At 36.1% G+C, this 16,742-nt stretch overlaps 1 protein-coding gene across 1 annotated transcript in view; it reads right to left on the bottom strand.

Annotated features, from left to right (window-relative positions):
- SLC4A10 (solute carrier family 4 member 10) overlaps nucleotides 1-16,742 on the bottom strand; it is a 312,403-nt gene that overhangs the window by 163,728 nt on the left and 131,933 nt on the right. Inside the window, 1 exon segment of the mRNA XM_021075903.1 lies at nucleotides 7,443-7,589. Coding sequence (XP_020931562.1) covers nucleotides 7,443-7,589 — 147 coding nt within the window.

The following is a 16,742-nucleotide window of genomic DNA, read 5'->3' as shown; positions in this document are numbered from 1 at the left end:
ATGTTCACAGCACCATTCTTCATAGTACCTCCAAAAAATAAATGATCTAAATGTCCACTATAGAAGAACGCATGGTATACACAAACAAATGAGTACCATACAAAAAGGAAAATGAATAAACCAAAACTACAGCCATTTCTTTATTTAATATCTGGCTTGCTAAGTGTTGCAGAGAAGTTTGTAGTCTCTATAGCTTTTTCATATTTTAAGTTTATGTCTTTAAAGCTTGATTGATTATAGGAGGTTTTCTGTGTCCCTTTATTTAAGAAGAAGCCAATGCTAAATTTTGGAACTTAAGAAATTTTGTCGGAGTTCCCGTCGTGGCGCAGTGGTTACCAAAACCAACTAGGAACTATGAGGCTGCGGGTTCAATCCCTGCCCTTGCTCAGTGGGTTAACGATCTGGCGTTGCCGTGAGCTGTGGTGTAGGTCGCAGACACGGCTCGGATCCGGCGTTGCTGTGGCTCTGGTGCAGGCGGGTGGCTACAGCTCCGATTCGACCCCTAGCCTGGGAACCTCCATATGCAGCGCAGGAGTGGCCCCAGAAAAGACAAAAAAAAAAAAAAAGAAAGAAAGAAATTTTGGCACTCCAATATATAAAAAATATGAGCAGAATCACACTTTATTTCATGACGCTGTCACATTAAGGCAGTGTTGTGATGAAACTGGTTTTGTTAATGCTGCATCCAGGGAAAAGTGAGCAGGTGTTACTGTAGCCACAGCAATTATGCTCATGTCACAGGCCTGCAATGGCTGGGTCTAATGCACCAGGTCCCATGGTTGTAATCTAATTTCTAAGAGAGTCCAAAGATAGACCCAGCTTTTGGCCATATGATTATGGTGATGATACTTTGATTATACAAAAAATTTTAATGCCCACAAATAAAGTTCGACCTACTTTTGTTACTGCACTTAAACACAAATATTTGTATAAGAATGTGATGATTGGAGAAGGGATTAAGATGGCAGAATAGAAGGACTGGAGCTCAGCTTCTCTCCTAAAAACAACAAAATTACAACCAAATGCTGAGCAATCTTCAACCAAATGGACTGGAAACTTTCAAAAAGATACCCTACTCCAGAAGACAAAGAGGAGGCCACATCAAGAGGTAGGAGGGACGATTATGTAATATACACAACCCTGCACCTCCTGGGTGGGAAGCCCCACAAACTGGAAACTAACTGGTTCACAGAGACTCACCCACAGGAGTGAGAGCTCTGAGCCCCACATCAAACTCCCACGTGTGGGTATCTGGCACTGGGAGAAAGAGCCCCTGGGGCATCTGGCATTGAAGGCCAGTGGGGCTTGTGTGCAGGAGCTCCACAGGACTGGGGGAAATGGAGACCCCATTCTTGAAAGGCACACACAGACTTTCACATGCACTGGGTCCCAGGGCAAAGCAAAGGCTCCACAGGAATCTCGGTTGGACCCAACTGCAGTTCTTGGTGGATCTCCTGGGAAAACAGGGGGTGAATGTGGTTTGTTGTGGGGGAAGGGCATTGGAGGCAAAGCTCTTGGGAATATTCATCAGTGTACCTTTCTCTGGAGGTGGCCATTTTGGGAAAACCTGGCCCCACCCATCAGCACTGAGAAATCCCAGGCCAAACAACAATCCAGGTGGGATCAGAGCCCCTCCATCCTTAAACAGCCTGCCTAAAGACCCTCCAGGCACACAGCTGCCTCTAATCTCACCCAGAGACAAAGCCCCACCCACCAGAGGGATAGGAATCAGCCCCACCTATCAGGGAGCAGGCATCAGTCCCTCCCATCAGGAAGCCTACAGCAAGCCCCAATACCAACTTCAACCACAAGGGGGGCAGACACCCAAAGCAAGAGAGGCTACAACTCTGTTGTCAGCAAAAAGGTCACCACACCAAAAACCCATAAAAATGAAAAGACAGAGAACTATAACTCAGACGAGGGAGAAAGAAAAAACCCCAGAAAAAATGGCTAAGTGATCAGGAGATTCTCAGCCTCCAGGAAAAAGACTTTAGACTGTTGATGCTGAAGATGATGCAAGACATTGGAAATAAACTGGAAGCCAAGATGGATAATTTACAGGAAACACTGAGCAAAGAGATACATGATATAACACTTAAGCAAGAAGAGATGTAAAATACAGTAACTGAAATAAAAAATCCATTAGAAGCAGCCAACAGCAGAGTACAAGAGGCAGAAGAACAAATAAGTGAGGAGGAGGACAGATTAGTGGAAATTATGGATACAGAACAGAAAAGAGAAAAAAGATTGAAAACAAATGAAGAGTCTCAGAGAACTCTGGGACAACGTTAAACGCACCACCATCCGTATTATAGGGGTGCCAGAAGGAGAAGAGAGAGAGAAGGAGACAGAAAAAATATTCAAAGAGATAATAGCCAAAAAGTTCCTTAACATGGGAAAGGAACCACTCACTCAAATCCAGGAAGTGCAATGAGTAGCATATAAAAGAAACCCAGGGAGGAATACCCCGAGACACATATTAATCAAATGGACCAAAATTAAAGACAAAGAGAAAATACTGAAAGCAGCTAGGGAAAAGAAACAAAGAACATACAAGGGAATCCCGATAAGGTTATCGGCAGATTTTTCAGCAGAAACTCTGCAGGCCAGAAGGGAGTGGCATGATATACTTAACGTGATGAAAGGAAAATACCTCCAAGCAAGATTATTTTACCCAGCAAGGCTCTCATTCAGATTTGAAGGAGAAATCAAAAGCTTTACAGATAAGCAAAAGCTAAGAGAATTCAGCAACACTAAACCAGCTTTACAACAAATTCTAAAGGAACGTCTCTAGGCAGAAAAGAAAAGGCTGCAACCAGAAACAAAAATTCCACAAATGACAAGGCTCACCAGTAAAGGTATATATTCAGTAAAGATATGAAAACATCCACACACAATTATGCCACCAAAATCAGAAATCGTGGGAAGAGGAGGGTACAAATGCAGGACACTGGAGGTGCACTTGCAATTAAGAGACCAACAACTTAAAATAATCTCATATATATATATATGTATACTCATATATATATATAGACTCATATCAAAACTTCAGAATAACTGCAAACCAAAAATATACAATTGATACACCATCAAATATATATCAACTCAAATACAACACTTAAAATAGTCCTCAAACCACATGAGGAGACGAGAGGAAGCGAAGAAAAAGAGCAACAAAAACAAATCCAAAACAAGTAATAAAATGACAATAAGAACATATATATCAATAATTACCTTAAAAGTTAATGGACTAAATGCCCCAACCAAAAGACATAGACTGGCTGAATGAATACAAAACAAGACCATATATACACTGTCTTCAAGAGACCCAGTTCACTTCTAGGGACATATACAAATTGAAAGTGAGAGATGGAAGAAAATACTCCATGCAAATAGGAATCAAAAGAAACTGGAGTAGCAATACTTATATCAGACAAAATAGTCTTTAAAATGAATATTTTAAGGGACAAGGAAGGTCACTACCTAATGATCAAAGGATCAATCCAAGAAGAAGATATAACAATTTTAAATATTTACAGACCCAACTTGGGTTCACCACAATATATAAGGCAACTGCTAACGACCTTAAAAGAAGAAACAATAACACAATAATAGTGGGGAACTTTAACGCCCACTTACAGCAATGGACAGACCATCCAGAAAGAAAATCAATAAGGAAACACAGGCTCTGAATGAAACATTAGACCAGATGGACCTAATAGATACTTAAAGGACATTCCACCCAAAAGCAACAGAATACACTTTCTTCTCAAGTGCACACAGAACATTTTAGCCCATTGATCACATCATGGGCTAAAAACCAAACCTTGAAAACTGAAATCATATCAAGCATCTTTTCCAACCACAACACTATATGACTGGAAATCAGCAACAAGAAAAAAAACTGCAAAAAACACAAATACATGCAGACCAAACAACATGCTACTAAACAACCAATGGATCACTGAAAGAAATCAAAGAGGAAATTTAAAAATACCTAGAAGCAAATGACAACAAAGTTATGACACTACAAAACCTATGGAATGCAGAAAAATCATTTCTAAGAGGAAAGTTTATAGCAATACAAGCCCACCTCAGGAAACAAGAAAAACTCAAATAAACAAGCTAACTTTACATCTCAGGCAGCTCAAGAGAGAAGAACAGATAAGACCTAAAGTTAGTAGATGGAAAGAAATCATAAAGATCAGAGCAGAAATCAATGAAATAGAAAAGAAGAAAACCACAGAAAAGATCAATGAAATGAAAAGTTGGTTCTTTGAAAAGATCAACAAAATCAATAAACCCTTAGCCAGACTTCTCTAGAAAAAAAGAGAGGATTCAAATCAATAAGATTAGAAATGAAAAAAGGAGAAGTAACAACAGATGTCACAGAAATACAAAGGATCATAAGAGACTATAATATGCAACTATATGCCAATAAAATGGAAAACATAGAAGAAATGGACAAATACTTAGAAAAGTACAATCTTCAAAGACTAAACCAAAATGACATAGAAAAGATGAATGGACCAGTCACAAGTACTGAAATTGAAACTGTAATTAAAGAACTTCCAACAAACAAAAGTCCAGGTCTAGATGACTTCACAGGCGAATTCTATCAAGCATTTAGAGATGAGCTAACACCTATCCTTATGAAACTACTCCCTGAAATTGCAGACGATGGAACACTCCCAAATTCATTCCATGAGGCCACCGTCACCCTCATACCAAAACCAGAAAAAGATACCACAAAAAAAGAAAATTACAGGCCAATATCACCAATGAACATACATGCAAAAACCCTCAACAAAATACTTGCAAACCAAATCCAACAATACATTAAAAAGGATTGCACATCAATGATCAAGTAGGATTTACCCCAGGGAGGCAAGGCTTCTTCAACATCCAAAAATCAATCCGTGTGATACACCCCATTAACAAACTGAAGAGTAAAAACCATATGATGCTCTCAATAGATGCAGAAAAAGCCTTTGACAAAATCCAACACCCATTTCTGATAAAAACCGACCTCAACATAATAAAGGCCATATATGACAAACCCACAGCTAACGTCATTCTCAATGGTGAAAAGCTGAAAGAATTCCCACTGAGATCAGGAACAAGACAAGGATGTCTGCTCTCGCCACTGCCATTCAACATAGTTTTGGAAGTCCTAGCCATGGCAATCAGAGAAGCAAAAGAAATAAAAGGAATCCAAATTGGAGAGGAAGAAGTAAAACAATCCCTATTTGCAGATGACATGATACTATACGAAGAGAATCCTAAAAACTCTACCAGAAAACTGTTAGAGTTCATCCATGAATTTGGCAAAGTCACGGGATACAAAATTAATACACAGAAATTGATGGTATTTCTATATACTAACAATGGAAGATCAGAAAGTGAAATTAGGGAAGCAATCCCACTTACCGTTGCATCCAAAAGAGTAAAATACCTAGGACTAAACCTACCTAAAGAGACAAAAGTCCTGCATCCTGAGAACTCTAAGACACTGACGAAAGAAATCAAAGATGGCACAAATCGATGGAAAGACATACCATGCTCTTGGATTAGAAGAGTCAATATTATCAAAATGACTATACTACCCAAGGCAGTCAACAGATTCAATGCAATCCCTATCAAATTACTAAGAACATTTTTCACAGAACTCAAACAAAATATCTTAAAGTTTGTTTGGAAGCACAAAAGACCCAGAATAGCCAAAGCCATCCTGAGAAAGAAAAATGCATCTGGAAAAATCAGGCTCCCTGACTTCAGACTATACTACAAAGCAAAAGTCATCAGAACCATATGGTACCAGCACAAAGACAGAAATATAGATCAGAGGAACAGGATAGAAAGTCCAGAATTAAACCCACGCACCTACAGCCAACTCATCTATGACAAAGGAGGCAAGAATATACAATGGAGAAAAGACAGCCCCTTCAATGAGTGGTGCTGGGAAAACCAGACAGCGACATGGAAAAGAATGAAATTAGAACACTCCCTAACACCATACACAAAAATTAACTCCAAATGGATTAAAGACCTAGATATAAGACCAGATGCTATAAAACTCTTAGGGGAAAACATAGGCCAAACACTCTCTGACATAAACGACAGCAACATTTTATCAGATCCACCTCTTAGAGTAATGACAGTAAAAACAAAAATAAACAAGTGGGACTAAATTAAACATAAAAGTTTCTGCACAGCAAAGGAAACCCTAAACAAAACACACAGACAATCCACAGAATGGGAGAAAATATTTGCCAATGAAGCAACTGACAAGGGATTCATCTGCAAAATTTATAAACACCTCCTACCGCTCAATACCAAAAAACAAACAAACAAACAAACAAACCCCATCAAACAAAAATATTCAGAAGATCTAAACAGATGATTCTCCAAAGGAGACATACGGATGGCCAAAAAACACATGAAAAGATGTTCAACATCACTCATTATTAGATAAATGCAAATCAAAACCATGTGAGGTACCATCTTACACCAGCCAGAATGGCCATCATCAAAATATCTATAAACAATAAGTGCTGGAGAGGGTGTAGAGAAAAAGGAACCCTATTACACTGTTGGTGGGATTGTAAATTGGTGCAACCACTGTGGAAAACAGTATGGATATTCCTCAGAAAACTCAAAATAGAACACCATTTGATCCAGCAATCCCACTCCTGGGCATCTATCCAGAGAAAACCATGACTCAAAAAGACACATGTACTCCAGTGTTCATTGCAGTACTCTTTTCAATAGCCAAGACATGGAAACAACCTAAATGCCCATTGACGGAGGAGTGGATCAAGTAGATGTGGTACATAAACACAATGGACTATTACTCAGCCATTAAAAGGAAAGAAATAATGGCATTTTTAGCAACATGAATAGACCTAGAAATTATCATGCTAAGTGAGGTCAGTCAGACAATGAGATACCAACATCAAATGCTTTCACTGACATGTGGAATCTGAAAAAAAGGACACAATGAACTTCTTTGCAGAACAAATACTGACTCACAGACTTTGAAAAACTTATGTTCTCTAAAGGAGACAGTTCGGGAGGTGGAGGGATGCACTGGGGGTGTGGGATGGAGATTCTATAAAATTGGATTGTGATGACTATTGTACAACCATAAATGTAATAAATTCATTGAGTAATAGAAAAAAAGAGTTAATACATCCAAGTTCTACTACTTAAGCATATTTCCTCAATCACAAATCCAAGCCATTTCTCACCTTCACAAAACAGATGCACAAGAGAAAAATAAAGATTAAGCATTCTCTCTCCCACTTCTTTCCAACCTGCCCAACATCTTTTTATAAGATATAAACAATTTTATAACTATGAGATATTACTTCTAATTATGGATTGTACAAATATAATATTATAATCAAAAGTTTAATTAAAACAAAGAGAAAGAGTCTTACCAAAAGAAGGTGACTCCCTTCCATCCTCTAATCCTGAATCTCTCTCTCGGTCTCTCTTTCTGTGTTTATGACCACGATGCCTGTGACGTCGATGGCTTTTTCTTCCTCCCAGGGGAACATGAACTCCAATAAATAGTGTCCGATGACCTTCATCAGAAGTAAATACACAAATTAAATCCTACTTTATTCAAAGGCAAAGAAGATGATTATATGTTAATGGAAACCCAATCCAATTCAATTCAGCAAATAGTTTTTGAGTATTTATGATGTGTAAAGCTTGGGGCTTGGCACTGCATCTTGGTATTACACCAATTTAAGCATATCACAGGTCTATTACAAACATCTACAATATTAATTATTTGGTTATACTACATTATATAATCATCATTAATTTATTAACTATCATAATAATCTGTGTTAATCTCCCATAATTTATAATTATACTTTTTTCATTAAAAATATTTTGTTCTATTTTCTTCCTACACTCAACAAACCACTTAGCTCACCAGTTCTCTTCCCTTCACTGTTAAGTGTGTGAAATAATCCCTACATCTAATAAAACAGGTTTCACCAAGTTCCTAGCAATGCCAAATCCTGTGCAGTTTTTTCAGCTCTGTTTCTGTCTGTGACACTTGATACCATTGGCCACTCTTTCCTCTATGATTTAACTTTGTCTTGGTCCTTCTCCTTTGTTTTGCTCATGTTAGTTTCCTTTACTGGCTTTTCTTCTATTTACTCATTCAAGATTGAAATCTCCAGGATTCTTTGACCTCCTGATTTCAACTACTACATATGTGTGTGTATGTATGTATAGGTATAGTTACACACACACACACACACACATATATATCTTATATCACACGTCTCTCTTAGATTGTAGACTTATATATCCATCCATTAGAAATATTCACATGGACATCCTCCCATAGGCATGTCAAACTCATGACCATGGAACTTGCCATTTTCTTTGTCCTCTAAGTATTCTACATATCATCTATCTCAGTAAATGCACATCTATCGTCATTTCAAAGCCCAACCAATCTGTCACCAGGTCCTTTTTTACCTCTCTAGAATCTATGCTCTCTTCTAGGGCTGCTGTCTTAATTGGGATCCTCATTTCTCACCAAGACTATTAGAACATTCTCCTTAGCATTTTCTTTTATAATTCCAATCTTGTCCCACTTCATCCATCCTGAATACTGATGGCTTTTTCTTCCCCAAAATGCAGATCTGACTGCATTACTCCCCTGCTTTAAACTCATTGATTGCTTTATGTTGCCTATAGGATAAAGTTTTTAGTACACTATAAAACCAACAATATCTGAAATCTGCCTATTTCTCCAGACAGGCTTCTAAATGCACCGTCATACATGTTATAAGCCAGTATGTGCTTTTTCATTCCTGAAATGCCAGCCGTTCTCAAGTTTATCTGCCTTTACTTAATGCTGCTCTTATTCTTCCAATTGTATTTGAAATGCCTTTGTCTTTGCTGATTATCTAATGAATGTTCAACTCATTTCCCAAGTCTCAGTTCAAGGATTATGCCATCTACAACATTTTTCATGGCCCCTCAGTCTAAATACAGATGAACATGTTCCCCCCTTAGGATCCTCTAGTGCTTAATCATATATACCAAAGTACACTAACTCTTGATTGCAGTTGTTTACTAATAAGTAGCTTTCTTACGACTCTTCTCTAGAGAAGGTCCATGTGTTGGTCATTTTGTATCTTGGGCACCTGAACCAGTGCCTACCAAACAGCAGATACCTAACAAATGTTTATGGAAATTAACAACTTACTGAGTGGTATTGTGCTGGGTATTAGGGATACAAATATAAATAAAATATTATTTTATTTACAAAAAGAAATCCTGTAAATCCTAAGAAAAAGATAAAAACTCAGTGGGAAAGTAGGTAAAAAAATTGAAAGGCACTTAATAAAAGAAAAAATCCAAATGGCTACATGTAGGAAATGGTGCTCAACTCCATCAGCTCTCAAGGAAATGGAAATTCAAACCATACTGAAATATCTCTATATCCTAACCACAATGGCAAAATTGGTTGATACTTCAGTGCCTTAATGTGATGTAGACCAGTTGCTCCTGCAGTACCATTGGTAGAATATCACTGGCAGAACTATTTTGAAACAGTGTGGCATTTTCTACTGAAATTGAAAAAATCCACACTTTATGACCCAGCAGTTCCCTTGGACTCTAGAGAATTGCAGGCAGATGTATACATGTATAAGAGACATAGAGAAGAATGTCTACTTCAGCACTGTGTACAAAGACAAAATACCTGAAACTATCCCTAAATCCAATAGGATATATATAGCAATAATGAAAAGACTACCAATACGCATTAAATGAATCTCACATAATATTGAGGAAAAGAAAGTATAATTCCCCTAATAAAGATTTAAACAGAAAAACTACATTGTTCTGCGATGCATACACAGGATGCATGCTCAATACAAAAAAGACTCAAAATACTGGTTGCCTCTAGCACAAAGAATAGGAGTTGTGACTGGGAAGAGACAAATGTGGAACTTCTGGGGTGCCAAAAATTTGTTTCTTGATGTAAGTTTTTGCTTTAAAATTATTTATTAAACTTTTTACATAAGCTTTATGCACTTTTCTCTGTGTATGCTTCATTTCACAATTTTAAATTTTTTAAAGAAACCACAAGAAACCTTTTTTTTTTTTTTTTTCCCACTGTACAGCAAGGGGGTCAGGTTATCCTTAGATGTATACATTGCAGTTACAGTTTTTTCCCCCACCCTTTCTTCTGTTGCAACATGAGTATCTAGACATAGTTCTCAATGCTATTCAGCAGGATCTCCTTGTAAATCTATTCTAGGTTGCGTCTGATAAGCCCAAGCTCCCGATCCCACCCACTCCCTCCCCCTCCCATCAGGCAACCACAAGTCTCTTCTCCAAGTCCATGATTTTCTTTTCTGAGGAGATGTTCATTTGTGCTGCATATTAGATTCCAGTTATAAGTGATATCATATGGTATTTGTCTTTGTCTTTCTGGCTCATTTCACTCAGTATGAGATTCTCTAGTTCCATCCATGTTGCTGCAAATGGCATGAAGAAACCATTTTTAAGAAGGGGGAAGTTACCAGTTTATATGCTATAAAGAAGTCAAGATTAAGACTAAAAATTAGCCATCACAGTTGGAAATTAATGTTTATGGGTAATTTTCTTGACAGCAGCTTCAGTAGATAGAATTGAGGAAGTTTAGACAGTGAATATTTCCTAGAGCTAAACTTTAAAAATTGAAAAGTTTTCCAACAATTACTAGTTAAGATAACCATTCCCAAACAGACAAAGATAGGGAGCACCGTGGCCCTGGCTGGCAAGTCCAGAGAACCTGGCTAAGTATAGTGAATATTGCCTTTGTTTATGGAATGTGAATCTGATGGGCAATTGCCAGAAGTAACATCCTAAGAAGTTGCCAAGTCAAGACTGAAATAAACAGTCTGAAACTATATCCAAATATATTCAGATAGGAAGAGGATGCCAAGACACACTGCTGAACTCATGTTGAGGAAGGCTAGGCTGAAGGAATTTGCTGAGGTGGAATCTTACAGAGCTAGTTAAAAAGTAAAGACTGATTTGGTCAAATAACTATGAATGTAATTGCTGGATTACATGGTAAACTTAAGTTTACTTTTGTTAGAAACTACTACACTATCTTCCAAAATGGCTGCAACATTTTTGTATTCCAACTACCAAAGAATGAGGGTATCAAATCACATCCTTGCCAACACTTGGTGATGTCAGTGTTTTGCATTTTAGTCATTTTAATATATTTGTAATGGTATCTTATTGTTTTAATTTGCAATTCCCTAATGACATAGGATGTTGAGCATCCTTTTTTTTTTTTTTTTTTTTTTTTTTTTTTTTTGCTTTATAGGGCCACACCTGTGGCATGTAGAGGGAATAGGCTAGGGGTTTAATTGGAGCTACAGCTGCCAGTCTACACCATAGCCACTGCCATTCCAGATCCGAACCACATCTGCAACCTACACCACATGGCAATGCCAGATCTTTAACCCACCGAGCAAGATCAGGGATCGAACCCGAAACCTCATGGTTCCTAGTCAGATTCATTTCTGCTGTGCCACGATGAGAACTCCTTGAGCATCTTTTCATATGCTTATTTACCATCCGTATATCTTCTTTGATGAGATGTCTGTTCAGCTCTTTTCCTATTTTGTAATTGGATTATTTATTTTCTTGTTGAATTTTAAGAGTTCTTTGTATATTTCATTTAACAGTCCTTTATCATATATCTTTTGCAAGTGTATTCTCCCAGTCTGTGGCTTGTCTTTTTTATCTTACAATAGTATATTTCATAGAGCAGACTTCTTTTGTTTTGTTTTGTTTTTGGTGGGGGCTGCATCTGCAGCATGTGGACATTCCCAGGCCAGAGATCAAACTTGCACTGGAGGAGTGACCCAAGCTGCAGCATTGACAACTCCGGATCCTTAACCTGCTGTGCCACAAGAGAACTCTTAAATTTTAATTTTAAAGAAGTCCAATTTATCCATGTCTCTTTTACAGATTGTACCTAAAACGTCATCATCAAACTCAAGGTCGTCTAGATTTTCTCCTATGTTATCTTCTAGAAATTGTAAATTTTGTTTTACATTTAGGTAAATGATCCACTCAGTGTTCATTTTTGTGAAAGGTGTAAGGTCTGTGTCTAGATCCTAATCTAAATAGTAAATAGTAAGTTATTTACAAGACATTTGTTCCAGTGAGTTGAAAACAAATGTCCACACAAAACCCTGCACACAACTGTTTATAGCAGCTTTATTTATAATTGTCAAAAAATGGGAAACAACGTAGTGGTCCTTTACTAGGTGAATGAATAACTGTGGTACATCCATTCAACAATTTTTTTAAAAGGCATGGAGGAACTTAAATGCATACTGCTAAGTGAAAGAAACAGTGAACAAGCTATATACTCCATGATGCTAACTAGTATATGACATTCTGGAAAGGGTAAAACTGTAGAAACAATTAAAAATACTAGAGATTCCAGAGGTTCAGGGAGTGGGGATAAAGATGAATAGGTGGAGCACAAGGCATTTGTAGGGAAGTAACTATCCTGTATGATATTGTAATGGTAGATAAGTAATATTATATATTTGTAAAAACCCTCAGAAATATACAAAACAAAAGGTAAACCCAAACATCTACTATGGTGTTTAGTTAGTAATAATAAATTAATATTGGTTCATCAATTGTAACAAATGTAATGCGCTAATGCAAAATGTTAATAATACAGGAAATTATGTGCAGAGGAGAGCAGGAGCATATGGTAACTCTCTACACTTTCTGCACAATCTCCCCAAACTTAAAACTGCTTAAAGAAGTAAAGCTTTTAATTTTTTTAAAAACTGTGTTCTCATGGTCACATATTTTAGGAAAAGTTGTGAAAGTAAGATAATTTCATGATGGTGGGCACTTGTGTGTCTGAATATTTTGTGGAAACTAAGAGGAAATAGAGTTGGAGATACATTTAAGTTGGGTTTAAAGGAACATATTTACATGATTCACGATCACTTCCATATATGAATAATTTATTATCTATCTTGCTTATCTTCAAGTAGGAATAGTTTCCAGTGGCCTAGTACCCACTGCTAAACTTACCTTACATTGTAACACAAACATTCGGGCTAAAGTGGTGTCACAATACGCAGAGCTATCACAATCTGCCTCGTTTTGGAAGTATGTGATCAGTGGAAAAAAAGCAATGTTTCAATTGCATAGAATAGAGCTAGAGTTAACCTGTAGAAAATTCTTCCAAATCTTTTAGGATATATATGCAGAAAGCTTGACGGAAGTTTTAAATTTTAAGACAATCCAGAAAATTTTCAGGAAATTGTATATAGGATATAAAGATGAAAGAAACCTTTCTAGACTCTGATTATAAAAAATAAATTTTAATTAATTATGATAAAGACTGAGTTAATTTTCCATACTTTTAACAGAAAATGATATTTTAAAATCTTTGACATTAAAGGTCAAGAATGTAGGGGAGAATTAGAAAAATATTATTAAAAATATTAAAAATATTTTGCTATTAAAAATATTATGCTATTTCTCCAAATGTTGTGACTTTGTGCTCAGTTTCCAAATAAGTATTTGTTTTGATTTTTTTCTCATTCTAAATAAACTTTTACCTCTGTAAACAATCTGAATTCAAATTCTGAGTTCTGTCTCTCAGAGAATCCTCAAAATTGCATAAGCTTCAGGCTCTACAAGCCTAAATCTCCCTCTAATACCATCGGTATATAAATAGCTCCCAATTTTCTTTTTTTTAATAGAAATTTGTTTTATAATTTTTATTTTTTCCATTATAGTTGATTCACAGTGTTCAATTTTCTATCTCCGGCTCAAGCTTTTCTCAAACTCCCAACTGGCATATCCAACTGCTTACCTGACACCTTCACTGCACATCTAAAAGACATCTCAAAATCAAATTCAGGACTAAACTTCTAACTTCCCCATCCCAACACCCTCCAATAAACTACCCTTCCACAATCTTGGCCATCTTTGTTGATGATAAAACATTTTTCTAGTTGCTCAGGACAAAAAACTTGGAATCATTTTAGACTTCTCTTTTTCACTTCAGCCTACAACCAATTCATCAGGAAATCTGTTGGGACAATTGCCAAAATACATTCAAAATCTGCCCTCTTCTTATTTTACTTCAGTGTACAGATAATATTTCCAGGTTAATGTTACCATAAAATTTTCCTACAAGATTATATCCAAAATTTAAGAAACACTGCTTAAGAGGACAAAGAATTAAAGAAATAACTTGACAATTATTAACCCTAATCTAAATTGTTTTTCAAGATTATATATGGAACAATTTTTATTTTATGATAAATAAAGAACAAAAACTTAGTATAAAGAAGGAATCTTTTCATCTGAAAAAGAATAGATATATGTATAACTGATTCACTTTGCTGTATACCTGAAACACAACACTGTAAGTCAACTATACTCCAATAAAATTTCTTAAAAAGAAGGAATTTTTTTTTCAAATAAGCATTTGTTAAATTATTTAAAATAGTCAGTGTGAATTAACTTTATATCATGCTTAGAAAACCCAAAATTAATAAAAATATAGATCATTTAGATGGAACAGTGCTATTAGGATAACAGATTTTTGAAATAAGCACAGGACTCTAGAATTTATTCAGAATTTATCTGCATGACATCTGAGGGAAAATAGTTTCCCCATTAGAAAAACCAATGGTTTATTAAAGGTAATATTGCTGTCTGAACACAAATCGTGCTATCAAATCCCAGATTTTTCACACTTAAATTGTGTGGAACTATCTTGCCAAGCAGGTCCAGAATTATTACAAATATTTTCATTATGTAAGAAATAGCAGTACTGAAACACTATTTTATGTGGCTGTGGTCACTGTACACGAAATGTTTACCAAATGCAGTGAGGAAAGAGACACATTTGGGGATGGAAAGGAGTCTTACTATGATTAATAATAATGCTAATTAACTACTCTCCTTTATTTAGCTGGCAGGGAAGGGGTCAAGCTATCTACTCTTGAAGAGAACTGTGTTTTTTCCATGAAATGAATATAACACAGCTGGTGCATAATTACTGAGTTGCTAGAGCCACTTATTTAGATGTGTCAATCATGGGAAAAGGTCAAGTATATTAAAGTGAACAAGCATGTGATCTTTTAATTCCATGGAGACTCTAACAGAGTCAGAAAACACAAGACATCATTTATCATAACATATCAAAGAACTCTAAGTCCAACAGAAATTCTCTGCTGAAGGAGAGCAATTGAGAGAAAGAAAAGAGACCAAGAGGGTGTAAATGAGCGTGTATGTGTGTGCATTGCAAAGCGATACTCTTAGGTACCTACTGCATTGTTCCTTCTTGTGTTGTGTTACTGAAAGAATAAAAAGGTCAAAAACCAATGCTGGTCATAGTCACCTGACCCCAGGGCCATATTTGTAATTATTACAAAGCAAAGGACACATGACTGTGACTAGTCTATACAGAAAAATAAAAGTGTTGAAAGTGTTAAAGCTGTTTATCAAAGGAGCCATAGTCTGACATTTACTAGTTGAGAAGGTACTGTGGCAAATTTTTAAAAATACTATTATTTATAAGTTTAAAACACTATCTGAGCAAAACATAGCAACTATATTACTTTGTATCTTGAGATAACAGTGCTGTTTTTCATCTTGAGGCATAATAGCCTCAATATTTCTTGAATCAATGAGTAAATCCTGATAATATCTATTTTCTAAGGGAAAAAAAGACAAGAGAATTCCCCATTTTGATAAGTTGTAAGAAAACTTGATATTGAATGTTTCAGTGCTCAGAGAGAGGCTAATACAAATCATTCAAGAAACAGGATAATGAGAAATGCTTATAGGATATGATCCCTGAACTTCAAAAATATAACTATTCAATTGCTCAAAAATCAAGTCCAACAAAGAAAATAGCAGGAAATGATACAAATAAAAAAAACACACAGTATCAATCTGTACTAAAGCTAATGCTCTTATACGGTGTCAGGCAAATGCTATAGGAGTTCATAACAGAGTGAAATCAAAGATAACCTGGGCGATCAAGGAAAGTTTCATGGAGAAGGTCTTGAGTAGAGTCTTAAACAAAATTTTGGATTTGCAGAGGAGAAGACTATCTAGAAAAATAAAATAAAGTGCACAAAAATGGAAGAACAATTTTGTGTGATAATGTAAGGTGCATTTTAGAGCAGAGGAAAAAATAAGGTGAGTTAGAGCATATATTTTTATAACCATAAAAGTTTGCAATTTTACTATTATTTTAAAACACTTTTATTTTTTATTTTAAAAGGAAGAAGGAGAAAAGAGATCAACATATGTTATGAGAGACTTAAAAAATGAATGCAAAATAAAAGGTGATACTCCTCATCTTCTCAACCTCATTTTAATTAAACTATGATTTCTGAGCAGCCCAGCCACTTTGCTTCAGGGAAATCGGTTAGGAAGTGAGCAAAAATGTGAAACTGTAAAAATCTCCAGATTTAATTTTGTCTTGTATTAATCTGAAAGGCATGTGCACATGTAGAAAGTGGCTCATTCTGGGAATTATGATAATTAAAGACAAAAGATTGCCTGGAAAAACTGAAGACTTGTTGAGGAAAAAACTAGGACAGTTTGTCGGAATTCATGAGGACAGTTGATGGAATTCAACTGTGAAACTTAAGGAATGAAACAATTAAAACAGCTGAAAGCAAAAATGGAAAACA

The sequence above is a fragment of the Sus scrofa genome, chromosome 15 (assembly GCF_000003025.6).
Source record: "Sus scrofa isolate TJ Tabasco breed Duroc chromosome 15, Sscrofa11.1, whole genome shotgun sequence".
NCBI classification, from domain to species: Eukaryota; Metazoa; Chordata; class Mammalia; order Artiodactyla; family Suidae; genus Sus; species Sus scrofa.
Note: the sequence above shows the minus strand (reverse complement) of the source record. Positions and strands in the feature narration are given on the sequence as shown.